Source organism: Chelon labrosus, assembly GCF_963514085.1.
Source record: "Chelon labrosus genome assembly, chromosome: 3".
NCBI lineage: Eukaryota > Metazoa > Chordata > Actinopteri > Mugiliformes > Mugilidae > Chelon > Chelon labrosus.
Genome location: NC_140339.1, coordinates 8162032 through 8176024, shown reverse-complemented (window position 1 = coordinate 8176024; position 13993 = coordinate 8162032). Strand labels below are relative to the sequence as shown.

General features: G+C 41.0%; 1 protein-coding gene across 2 annotated transcripts in view; it reads right to left on the bottom strand.

Moving 5' to 3' along the window:
• The window catches only part of homer2 (homer scaffold protein 2), a 29277-nt gene that overhangs the window by 2707 nt on the left and 12577 nt on the right, over window positions 1–13993 (bottom strand). For both annotated transcript variants that reach the window (XM_084541286.1, XM_084541285.1), the window contains exons 3-8: window positions 7172–7303; window positions 6773–6865; window positions 5865–6004; window positions 3866–4022; window positions 3238–3348; window positions 864–944 (exon numbers count right to left, since the gene is read on the bottom strand). In XM_084541286.1, the coding sequence (XP_084397412.1) occupies window positions 864–944; window positions 3238–3348; window positions 3866–4022; window positions 5865–6004; window positions 6773–6865; window positions 7172–7303 (714 nt within the window). The remainder of the gene's footprint in view (window positions 1–863; window positions 945–3237; window positions 3349–3865; window positions 4023–5864; window positions 6005–6772; window positions 6866–7171; window positions 7304–13993) is intronic.

The window sequence follows — 13993 nt, the reverse complement described above, 5'->3', positions numbered from 1 at the left end:
TCAGCCGTTTTTGTTGTGATTGTCATTCATCCAGCTGGATGTTGCAGAAACAAACCAGGCGGTTGGGCTTTGTGAAGAACAAGAACTTCAGGCATGCCACTGTTGGCTTTATTCTCTTCCAAACCCTGAAAGGGAGCACCAGCGTGACAGCTTGGATGATGAATTCTACTCTGAGTCAGTCAGCGCAGGGTGAAATGATCGTCAATATCAATGCAGCTCATGTCAGACTTGGCACTAACAGGACTCACGGTCATTCACAGAGCCTGGCACTTCTGGTTTAACAGAAAGTCTGATATTACTCAATGAGGAGTCATCTTTGAAAACAGGTGCTCTTTGTTACAAAGAAGGTGTGAGGTGAATCTGTATTATCCAGGGTTTCTCAGAACCCACACACACAGAGAGCTGTTTCTAGACCTGACCATTATACTTCAGTTTCTGTGTTTGCAAAAAAGATCAAATCTGCTCCGCCAGGAAACTAATAAGCCACGACAGAGCTACTGTATCTCCGTTTCACAGATGAGGATGAAAAAAATATTTTCACAGAGGCAATAATCCACTCTGCGTTGTTCCGAGGTCAGACCTTTATTAATAGATACAATAACTACAATGTGCGCTACTGAGACACGTGATAGGAATGTTGTATCACCAGCCTTCAGGCAGACTGATGAATAGGAGCGCTCATTCTTTACCTTCGTCTGAAAAGCGCCGCTTACGCCTCAGAGCCTGTGTGTTAGTTAGCTCGCCCTGAAAGCCATCATGTCCTCACGTGTGGTTAAAGATTCACACAGCTCTCTGCCCTGCCCGTGTACTCTGTGCTGTACATCACACCCGAGACAAATGTGGGGTTTCTGCTCTGAACATACCTGCAGTTTTGTGGTGATGCTCTCACACTCGGCCATGAGCTGAGGGATTATCTCTGCCTGCTTCCTCAAGTTCTCCAGTTCCTGGGAAAATAAAACAAGCTCATAAACCAGTTTATCTAAGGCTGACAAATCATATCTAGTTGATTCTTTCATAATAAATTTCTTGAGAACATTATAGATCCTGTGACAAGAACTTCTGACATGTAACAGAAATAGTTCAACATGTGAGGATAAATGCAAATTTCAAATTTTGATCTTGTCTGATAGCCAGCACTAACCCTGGAACCCTAGTATTTACATTTTAGAGTCACTAAATTATTGTGAATAAACCAACTCTCATGAAAGCTGTCAGCAATACAAAGCAGGTAAAGGAAGGCTGAAGGTATCACACACACACAGCCTTTACTCTGCCTTGTGCTCACATGTTTGTTTTCCTTTCAGTTAAACATCTATTATCGCTGTGAAAGTCTCATCCCTCCACAGCTTTAACGCACCACACAGGGTTTCGTAGCATCCGCTATCGCTTCGAGGACTTCCACACTAAGTAATAATTGCTTGAGTCTTTGTAGTCACTTAAAGCAGCTTTGTTCTATTAGTTCACGGCTGGTCTGCACAGGGACCAACACCACAGTGGATCCTTAATAATTCATAGGCATGTTTTTAATTGGAGGAGGTGAGGATGGGCTGTTCTTGAAGGGGGTGAGTCGCCGTGCAGATCAGCCTCTGCGGGATGTCTGCTACATCAGTGCTTCCGACTTCTTCTGCGGGTCCCTCGGTCAGTGTTTGGAGCATTATGGCTCACATACAGAGGAGTGGAAGCTCCCGAAGGAGGCAGTTCTTTGCTCATAATCTTTCAAAACCAGCTCCAGCTCTTTGAACTACTTTCCTTCCTGTTGCGGTTTAAGATGTACTGCTGTCTAAAGAAAGATGCATATGTTCTATTAATATTAAGCCGGCCAGGTGGTAAACTAGAATATCTCAGATGATTTTTACCTCAGGCTATCTGAATGGCTCTCCACACAGGGAGGCCATGAATGCCAATGTGCAACACTGCAATAAACACCAATGAATTCAACCAAACAGACAATCTCCAAGAAAATTATATATGTATATCAGACTTTTGTTTGTTCTGAAATGTGCTTCTAAAATGCGTGGGAGAACATCTTTACTCTGTTTCAATGTGTCTGTAAAACAAGCATTTTTGAAGACTTACTGGTAAAATGCATAATTTTATTCAACCAAATCTGGGCTAAAACAAATGTGTGACACAAGTTTGGTAGTTTTCAAATGTGTGAATTTGCAGCTTTTCTTTGTGCCATAGTGAACTTGTGATAAAGTCTGTCAGACAAAGCAGGAACATTTGATGACATCAGCTTGAACTTTTTGATTTCAACTTGTGTTATTAATCAAGAAAATATTCTGTAGCTGAACAAATGATAAAGTAATCCTTAGCTGAAACTCTGACGAAAATGTTAACTTGGGCTTTGGGAAATTTGATTTGATAGACACATAGAAAATTACGGAAACCACGAAGGAAGCTTGTGTCCATCTGCTCCAAAAAACCGACACAGTGTGGCTAGTCCATTAATCTGTTGGTCACAATCCTATTAAATATCTAAAAATCTAAATATATCAAAAATGACTTGGCCAGAAATACATTATGCACTTGCAAGCTTATCCAGAACAAAAATATATATAGATTGTGAGATGTGAGACTCTCAGGGGTTGCCAGACATCACTCCTGATCATTTGTGTGCAGTCAGAAACAGCATTTAACCAGCACTGAGCAAAGGTCAGAGGACTGCATGGTCGCATCCTCATCAGAATTAACAGCATCATTAGGCTGCGCTGGGCTAACAGCCAGCTATAATTTAGACTGTGGCTGACTGATGTAGTAGATATAAGGTGATGACGTTGATGGTATTTGTGACAACATTTTCTGCTGCTTTGATTTGAGATAAAGTCAGTGGAGGAACTATTTTTAGAAGATGTTTCCAATATCTATGAAGTTACTGGATGCATGAGGAGCACAGAAACATACAGTATATAGGTCTGAGACAAAACAAATTAAGACAAAAGGGCAGTATAAAGGTCTGGGTTGAACTTGGAACAAAAAACAATAACAAGACCAATCCATACAAAACCCAAGATCCCACAACAAAGCCTATCATTTCCTACCGAGACATAATCACATCCGCAGGGAGAGAAGTGGTACTGGTGAATGGGAGGAAAGCTAACCTGAAAACTGTGTTGAATTCAAGATAACAAACCACTTCCCGTATTAAAAATACAGCATGGTTCAACAAACTCTTACGGACAGCTCAGCTCTGGAAACCGGTCTTGTGGTTTCAGGACAAATGTGATCAAGTCTCACCTGCTCTTTTTCCTGTAGCTCAGTCTCCAGCTCCTGCACGCGAATGGTCAGCTTGGCGTTTTTCTGCTTCTCCTGATTGGCTTCATTACACTGGGCTTCTAGTTCTGCAATCTAAACAGGATGAAGAAGGATGCTGCTTTATGAAAAGAGTTTCTGCTGTGAAAAGTGGTCAGCGTGGTGGCAACAGATTTTTAGAACATATTCCCCATTTAGTTTTTTTCTATCAGACATCTGTTAATGTTTGTATCCTTGATATACTTTATATTACAAGTGGGGTCGTCTTGAAAAATTACACCAGCAATAAAAGAAAACCTGCAGAGCATCATTGCAACACCAGCCCAGCTGCAGAAACAGCCCACATTGATTATGAAACTAAAATGAGTCTATTTATAGTGGACTGAGACTTTGGTGCAGGGAACATAGGAGGTAATGAAATGTACAGTACTACAGTAGTCTGCGCGCTCAAAGTGTAGAAATACGCATTATATTTATCAAAAGAGTAATCATTTTGTGGTACAGTTTCCTTTTATAGAACTGCCAACAGTGTTTCTAACCCGTCACCTTTTTCAGGATCGATGGGTTTGTGTACATTACTGAACTTCCCTGTTGGAGTGCAGGACTGTATTACCTTTTCCTTGAGTGTGTCACTCTCTTCCTTGCAGGCAGTAAGTTGTTTCTTCCAGCTTTCTACATTAGCCGAAGACTCCTGCAGCGCGTCCACCAGCCTGGCATTATTTTCTCTTAAAGTCTGAAGCTCTGTTTCCCACTTCTTGGCGTTGGTGTTGCTGTCAGACAAAAAGGAGGAGAGTTATTAATAGAAGGAACATGTAGATGGGTTAGTGTTGAAATGCCTGGGGCTTGTGCCCACTGACATGGCACATAATGCAATAAAATCCTTTTGTCTTAACTGTTTTAGTTGTAATATACATCGCATTGTCAAGAGATATTTAAACTAGAAAAAGGAGAAGTGGGAAAAGGCTCAAAGGTCTAACGAGCTGCAGCACTGATACGTCAAGCATGCAATTTGTTATCCCTTCCTTTGTGTCTTATCAATAAGGCTGGAGAGCTTGTGGTGTATTTTTAGTATGCATCACTGTCCCCTTCCTTATGCATGGCTGGTTTGAAGTGTTCTACTCTGCATCAAATGTGGACAGACCTGCACCGCAGCATTCTGCAGTCCTCGGCTGATTCACTGCTGTGACACTCTCCCACAAAACAAGATCCCAAAGCGACGAGACGGCTCGAGAAAGGGTCAAAGAAGACGGGGAACAATAACAGACCCAACCGCACGTACCAAAGAAATTTGGCACGACACAAAAGCTTGATGCACTGAAATGAACAGGAGGTTTGTTTTGAAGCAGTGTTTTGCTAAAGACAATTATTGTACAGGTTTGTAATATTTGAACCATTTCCTCAGACGTTTTTCCTGGTGAGAGTTTTTCAGTTTGGTCTGAACTATAAAACTGAGACTGTTTACTGTTCACATTAATGCAGTACTCTTATTTGTTTTTTAACGTGCCATTGTTTAGGTTGTAATTCTTACATTAAAGGTTGCAAAAGTTCTGAATTAATTTATTGGTTGCAGCTGTCACTTCCATTTCACTGCCGTTTTAACAGGCGTGTGTAGATTGTACAATTTCCATGCTGTGTAATGGCTAAAAGACTTTTGAGGTTACAGTAACAGTGTTCCATATAATTAGCATCAAATTACACTGACCTGCTCAGGAACCTTCTTATAAATCGACACCCATGCATCATGTCCTTTCTAGTAAAAGTACTATAATAAACCGACACTGACACCATGCAGGTATTCTTTTAATTCTTATTTACTTGTGTGTCTGGAGTATTGCTATGAAAGGTCTGCCAATTGGTCTTTTTTTTTTGTACATCTGGATAAAATATTACAGTGACTTTTTGTTGCTACCCAGCAGTAATCTTGGTTAAATGTGCTCACTGTAGTTATAGTTGACTTTGACAGCCAGGGTTCATTTTAATCGCATCTGGAACTACATCTGGTGTTTCATGCAATTACAGATTTATACACTAAGCACCTAGATTATAAAAGACCAGACAACCAAGTGGTGGAGCAGAGCAGCTTCAGCTTTTAGATTAGATCTGGTGATTTTGGAGCCGTTAGGGGACGTGACATCATCCCAGCAGCAATAAAATAAAGACGGAGGACATCTGAGCACAGTCTGTTGCTGAAATAATCAGGACGCATAAAAATAAGGGACTGGGGACTGCTGTGTGTGGAGTTTAAAGGATAATGATGCCAATATCGGTTTTGCTCGACTACTGTGAGATTATGAGATATTTTTTGGACGACTAAAATGAATGATACACATCGTTCATGTCAAATAGCCAGTTAGTAAAACAGTGCTAGATCTCCATCTGTTACGTTTTATGTGCAGTACAGCATAATAGATCTTGATCTGTGATTGTGCAGCACATGAACACAACCACATTTTTTTCTTAGTATAGTTTTAACTAAGCTGTATTAGCTATACCATGAGGTACTGCATTAATCTCATAAAGGCAAAATGCAGATATTGAATATATAGGGGAAAAAATGATTTATTCATGAAAAAGGGAGGAAAGTTATGTTTGTACACAGTATGTAATATTACCTCTGTTCTACTGCACTCTTGAGACGTTCGTTCTCGGTCTTCAGCAGAGCAGGGTCTGGGCCGACATAAGAGATTTTCTCATCGTCCGTCCCGTTAATGCTGGACGCCTGGTTGGTTGAAGGCGTTTCACCTCCAGACTCCTGGTGGGGGACAGAGAGACACTTGTGTTTCAGGGAAGGTTTTGAGCATGTTGGAGGTTTATCCGCAGCTTTCTAAAGGTCGGATGGGTTAAAATACAGACATTTTTTCTCGTAAATCCTGCTCTCGCTGTGGAAAAAAGAGCCTTGGGCTTCTTACGGTGAAACGCTGTAAACACCCTGGACACGTCAGCTGTGACAGCGGAGGGGTGAGGGAAAACTGTTGCCAGTGTTTATCATGTCATATGGCTGAGCAGCTTTGTGTGTCTCAGGGCTGACTCTCATTCCTACCATCTGGAGAAAGTGCAAGCAGGCCTGGCAGCGGGTGACCGAGTGCCGACTGCTGGATGAAACCTCAGTCGATGCTGCCAACAGAACTACCTATCTGAAATAACTGGAGTTGAACTGACAAACTCATTGTTGTTTTACTTTCACTGCCTTTGCTATCCTCTCAATTAGTGAGGCACCTGGCATTAAGTGGCTTTGACCTCTCATTCATGACAATTTACACGTTAGATGAATTAGCTGTTGTGTTGTAGTATTCAACACAAAACTCATCAGCTCATATTTGAACTTAATTGAATACTTAATTATTGCAGAGGTGGTTCCTAAACACAGAATATGTACAGAGTGGTGTTAATGAATGCTAAACAGAAAATGTTTAGGTTCAATTTCTCCATCGCGCTGACTGATAGTTTTCTCTCTCTAAAGGCCAACAGTGATTGTAGAGTAAACAGTAGCGGTGGACAGTAGACATACATAGTGATTTACCTGAGAGTGATTACTCAACGTCTCCACCTTCTCCTGAGATTTGTCCCTTGCTAGCTTGGCTGCTTCTTTTACCTCCTGGAACTTCTCAGCAAACTGCAAAAACAGAGGGAAAGAGCTGTGATTATTAGTGGCAATACAAGCCAACATGTCATATACTACGATATGGTCCATCTTTAAAAGTTTGGGGAAAGAACAGAGACAATTATCTAGTAATAGTGAGGACTTAAGGGTTCAGGTATACCCCAGAATCCTTTTTTGATTGCTTCAGTTCACAATCTGTGGCTCGTTTAATAACAATTTGTGCACCGCCACTCTTTAGTTTTACGACAAAGCCTCCTCTGAGTTATATTAATGCCTTTGTGACTCGATGTGTTGTTACTGAAAAGTTTTCTCTCCTACCTTTGACAGTTGCTGCTCTGAAGCGAAGCCCAGCCCAAACACAGTGTTGGCCCTGCTGTCTGCCCACTGGCCAAACTTCTGCGATGTCTTGGTGAACGTCATGTTGGGCGTGATTGTGCTGTTGATGATCACCTGTTAGGATGACACGTCTTATCGTTAGTTTCCCAGCATTACTGGCGATCACACTGGCAATCAGTGCAGAGTATAGTCATTGTGGCATTATAGTTTTCCAAACTGGTCCACCCTTCTTTCTGACGCTGCACAGTTTGTATTTTGTTCAGACGAGACATATTACAGAAGGAGTTCCAGGAGCCGCATTCACACAATGAACAGTCTGATCAATTTAGTAAAGGACAATGATCCGTTGTCGTTTCATTCATAGCAGAGTAAATATGTAATATGTTGACTGTGCCTATGCCCAGACTGAGACACTTGATTACACTTGGCATATTATACATTCATTTTTTTCCTCTCTATAAAAACAGCCTCAGAGCCTGTCTACAATACAAAGCAATTAAACCTCTCCAATGTTATGGATCACAACTGTCGCCGATGGAAACACTGACAGTTTAATGAGAGAAACCATCTCCATGTTTATATTGTGCAAAATATATGAAATGAAGTATACTGTCAAAATGGTAATATTTAATCAACTAAATTTAGTTAATATATGAGGTGGTACTACTTGAAAGCTCTATGCTCAAAAACTAGTCAAAGACCGCACCTATAGATGGTTTAAATATTTTGATAATTACCCGAGCTGTCACCTGAGCAATTAAATACATGCAGCATACTCCAGTGTAAACAACATTTAGGTTTAATGGGTATTTAGTCCTTTGTGAATAAAACACTGGCATGCACAGACACTATGCAGTAGTGACGGCTGACCCACTAACCTCTAAGCAGTCAAATTACAGTCTCTATATTTGCCACAGTGCACATTCACCTGTTGTAGCTATGCAGCAAATCAGATGCCAGCAAACATCTGCTGCAGTCTAAAATGGTAACTAGTGCACGAGGCAGTGGCAGAAGAAACCGAGAGATGCAGTCTGACCAGTCTTCACTGATTTGTGCGTTTGCTGCACTGCTGTAAATACAGACATTTCTAATCCTATGTGAAGAGCTAAAGGTGCATGTAAACACAACCTCCTTTGATTTAGTACCGCATACACACAAACCCAATCTCACTGCCAAGATATAACAGAACTTAAAAACAGCACATGCAAATTATCCCAACAATTAAGTAACAATAGAAGACAATTTAATCACAGAGCAGCCCTTGTTTCATAGCAACATGGCTCTGAACACAGGACTCAGGAATTCAAATCGCTGACAGACTCGTGTCCTTTTCTACGCCCCCACTGTCTCCCTCTCCATCTTTTCAGTGGCTGAGGTGTTAAAACACTTTACACAGCATCATTACTGGACAGGGACCCGAAACGCAGAGACTGAGCTGACAGAATGAGGGATATTAGCAGCAATCGGCACCCTCTTAGATGTTTGTGTCCCACTGAAAACACAACCAACGAATCCTGGAAAGAGAGACGACTGCACATGCACGAAAAAGACCTTCTGATACTGTAAACCCTCTGTTGTCGGCAGCAATCCCTCGTCAAGGGGTTTACAAGGAGAGTGGCAATTTACCAAGGTGCCGCTAATCTGATTTTAAAATCATCACTCTTTCAGGGGCTTCATCAAAACAAAGGTGACCTAATTTCCGCTGGAGAGGAACACGGGCAACGATTAAGCAACGCTCGCATGTTTCATTTCCAGCACCGGGGTGAATATTTAACAGAGCTCGTTGCACTGGCTCAAAGAGTAAGAGTGAAGATAAGATGAAACTTTATGGATCATTGTAAAATAACTGGGCTGTTGCTGAAGAATGTTGTAAAAAAAAAAAAAAGGGGGGGGGGGGTAAGATAGATAAACAGATAATAAATTTACATACATAACCAACTACAACCTGACAAAAGGATACAAACTAATTAAAAGACAATGCGTCTGCTTGACAAACAGATCCTGAACCAGAGAATCTTAAAATATACAGTCATTAGTCGTCATATATTGCTGTTCAGTCCAACTTTTCAGACCAATTTTGTGTTTCTTTTGTTTGCTGTGATTCCTTTTGCCTTTTCAACAACATTGTCAACAATTTATCACTGAACTTAAGTACTGAGACTTATTAGACTGGTACCCTTGAGCTGAAAGAGGTCATGAGACAAAAATACTGTAACAGACTCTTGATTTAAGAATGGAAAATCTGCCTGTAAAACTGAATGAAACACAAGCCTGAAAAGGCACAATCTAAATATGTAACTGAATCTCTAACCACCTCAATCACACACCACAGACCTGAACACCTGAACAATCACTCAAATCTAAGACATTATCATTCATCATCAGGGCATGATATTTTGTGTACTATGTTACTTGTTATCATTTTATGTTTGAAATGAATAGCTGTTACTGATATAGGACTGGGGCGGCACAGTGGGGAGGTGGTTAGCACTGATGCCTCACAGCAAGAAGGTCACTGGTTCGAATCCATGGGCCGGCTGGCCTTTCTGTGTGGAGTTTGCATGTTCTCCCTGTGTCTGCGTGGGTTCTCTCCGGGTAGTCCGGCTTCCTCCCACCATCCCAAGACATGCTCATTAGGTTAATTGGTGATTCTAAATTGGCCGTAGGTCTGCATGTGAGTGTGAATGGTTGTCTGTCTTTGTGTACCCCCGCCTCTCGCCCGATGACAGCTGGGATAGGCTCCAGCAGACCCCCGTGACCCTTAACAGGACTAAACGGGTATAGAAGATGAATGAATGAATGATACAGGACTGAAACTAATAAGGGCAGTCAATTAATAAATTACTTGAGCTTTACCCATTCATCCCCAGGAAGTTTCGGCTTTCTTTGACTTCCCTTGTCTTAAAGGATTGTAAACGGAACATCTTTCATTTTTTAAACTGGGCAAACTGGCTTGGATTAAATAAGCCATGTGAAACATCATCTAGGGTTTGGCAGGTTGTGCCAAGTATTTATTGTTACTATTTTCTTTGTTTACTTGACGACACAAGGACGTAAAGTCAAACAATTTCATGATTGTGTGTAATCAGTTTTTTTCCACAACACTGTTAATGTTTGGAATATTATATGGAGTTCAACTACACAGTCAAGTCCTAGTCTTTCAGGTTATTGATCCTTATGGTTAAGCAGAAGACGAATATCTACAGATCACTGAAGTGACGTAGAATCACTGTTAATGATCTGGAAATTAAAATGCGGGAGTACCAGGTTACCCCCATCTCTGTGAGCTCTGTGACTGTATGCTGGCGTGTATGAGTGTATGGCTCAGCGAGCAAGCGAATGAGAGAGTGGGAGGGTTGGAGAGGGGGAGGTAGAGCAGAGTGACGCTGGCAGCTGTGCGCATGGTGAGCTGGGCTGCGGATCAAGTGGCACAGGAGGCGTAGGGCGAAGCTTGGCTGGCTAAAGGCACGAGGGTCAGTTAGAAAAGAGTGCGCACACAATTTGCAGAGTCGGTAAATTAGATGGGAGATGTAGAACATGAGAGAGGAGTATATGCGAGGGAAAGAGCTCTGATCACTTGTCAAACACCAGAAGATTTTGTCATGGCTGAGAAAAATGACACCCGCAACACACAGTGGTAGCATTTTTAAGATAACAAAACTGTGTCGACTCTTTAGTTTAGATAGCTCAAACCATAGGAGAAACTGTAACTCCAGAACGGTACAAAGTCTAGTTCCTGAAGGATATATATTAAAATAACGATGACAAATAGGCGTCACGGACAGACGTGATGATGTGCAAGACGAACTGGCAGCAGTTTCATAACTGACATACGGCCAAAGAAAGATGAGGTGATGGTCAAAATGGAAAAAATGAGATTGCTCATCAGGCAGAGGTGTGATGAGATGAAGAAATGTTTAATATTTTTGTATGTCTGCCAACTGTTTTAATGATGTGATGCATTTCCTTTCACATATATTAAAAGGTCAGCAAAACACAGTACTGCCCTGGTGGCAATGACGTAGGTTTGGAGGCGGGTGAACTTAGCTGGAGTCAGGGTTGTCAAACGACAAGTAAATCTTAATGTGAAGGCGAGTAAATGCTCAATTTCAGTCACGTCTCTCTGTATTCTGATTAAAAGCAGCCTTGTTGTTATTGGTATAAAAAAATACACCTCATGCTTCAGATTATAGTTTATCATCGTTTGCTGTCCCAGGCTGTTTACAGAAGAGACTATGCTGATGGTGGAGCTTCACACTAGCTCGTACCAGGTTTGGTGTGATTCAGCCATTATCCTAATGGACAACCGTTCTGGGACTTAGATAGTGTGTTCTCTCTCATGGCAGCTGGTCATACAACAAAATAATACAAATCTAGCTGTATTCTAGTGACTCAACCAAACATAACTAAAAAAAAATAATAAAAACAAGGTTTACTTGGGGGGAAGTCACAATTTTATAGGTGCTAATAAAACTGTAGATTGGAATATCTGCATGTATATCTACCAACACACACAAGTCTTTGACCCTGGTTAAATGTGTTGGTATAAAGCACATTAAGTCATATAGTATAATCATTCTTTTGGAAACCATGGCGTGTCCTTATCCCCTAAAAGCAACTAATATATTCTAGAATAGTGCACATTTGTGAGATTACTTTTTTGACAGTTTTGCCTTTTGACAGTCAATGGTGTGTAGAGAGACCGAAAACAAGAGCACAGTGAAGAATATGACATGTAACAAAGGTTCCTGGGTGAGAACTGGACCATGGACACTGCAGATACAGTATGTGGGGTGTGCCTTACACCAGACACCCCACCACCCGTGCATTGTGAATATACAAAAATGTAATTATTATACATTGCCATCTATAATACTGGGATTTATCACTGGTTAAACTGAAATCTAAGCTATACAAACAGCCTTTTAAACATTTTTGAGAGATTACACAGAGTGTGAAATAGTCTAAAACATGAAGTATAGATTTGAGTGTTTTCAAGTAGCACTTGGAGGAATTTGAAATCTTAGTGAATTCTTGGCTTTGGCTTGCCTTTTTGCTCACCCGCCCACAGCACATGAGCCAAAATGTTAAATTTGAACACTGGCTGTGACAGAGGTAGGAAAAAATAAATGGAAAAAAAAATAAAAATCATGGTAGTAATAGAGATTTAAGAGAGAAATAATCGAGTCAAGTTGGCGTTTAAATTTCCTCAAAAGAAAATAGCTTTAAGTGTTTTACATGTAAGCTCAGAAAGTTACCAGATTCTGATTTATTCCTACTGGAAGAAAAATCTTCACTGTGCTGTCATAGCTCTTGGTACATCGCTGCATGAGAAGAACACTGAGGATGAGCGAGAGTCAAATGTGCAGATATGCTCCTCCACTTGCCATATCATCAGCAGTGAGTGGCTCGGCCACCTCGAAAAGATGAATATAAGCTGACGGTCTGTCATACTTAGTGTGCACAGCAGCAGAGACTATTCTTCTAGACAGACCTGTCTCCCTTGCAGCTAGAGTACAAACTAAAAACGATCCCAAATATTTATTTGATGTGACTCATCGTTTCTTTGCTTTTGGTTGCTTTGCTCATACTGACATGACTTACGTAAATTAACTGGAAACAAGGATGAAATGAAGATAAGCTGTTTGTTTTTAGAAAACTACTCATAAATTCTTATCCTGATGCCTCGCGTGTTTGTCGCTTGAAGAGATTTTTATGACACATATTGTTCTGTTAAGGTTAAAGGAGAGTGGTGAGACAGGGGAACAGGGAGGATGACAGGAGTGGGAGAGCAGAGAGAGGACTCCTGGCATAGAGGATAGAGAGGAAATACAAAAATACAGATGCATTTAACCAGAAATAAACAACATCCCCCTTATCTTCTTTGCGGAAAACTGATTTGATAAAAGAACTTGAAATAGATTTAGCCTATCGTGGGGGATCTATTGTCAGTTACTGTCATTCCTGTAGCTCAGTAAGTGCTACTTGATGACATAACAGATTAGAGTCTTGCCTTTCTGGCTGTGGGAAGAGAGCTGTTTTGAAGCTAACAGAGCTTGACTCAATGCTTTGCTGGAATTGAGGGATAATGCACTGATTCTCTCTTTAAAGAAGGGATTTTACTTAAAAATTGTACTGAAAGCCTAAGCCTGCATGAGAAAATAAGTTCCCAATTTGAGAATCAAGAGGAGCTCTTTATATTTTAGCCAAACAGGCAAATGTATTCAAACATACCAGGCAGATTTTGATATATATACACAGTATTCGCACACACACACACACCATGTGGATTAAGAAGACGGCAGAATAAGCTTGCCGTGCAAATACTCTACATTCATATACAAGCATGTTGGGCTCCTGCGAGACCCGCCCATCAGCTGTTTGTAATACTAACTCCACAGTCCCTAAAACAGAAGTGCAACCACGGGGACATAAAATAGATCCCAATAACTAACTGTCTACCCGTTCAGTCTCTCCTGTGGCTCAGTAGGTAAACTGTGTGATTTAAGACCGTGGAAAAAGGTGATTTTGCCTGAGTGTCAACAGAGGGATATCGCCGTCATATCTCTCCTCCAGCTTTCACACAGAGATGACTCCGATCGCCATGGAAACATATAATCTACTCTTTCAGTTAGCAGAAGAAGATGGTGTGAATGTGGGGTACAAGCAGCCTCGCGTGGTATATGATTTAATCTCTAAATTATGATTTTTGGGAGATTTTTTTTTTTTTTAAAATCATAAAGCTACTGAGAATCTTCACATACAAGTCAGATCACATCAAATTCCAGTGCTGGGGATTTGCCA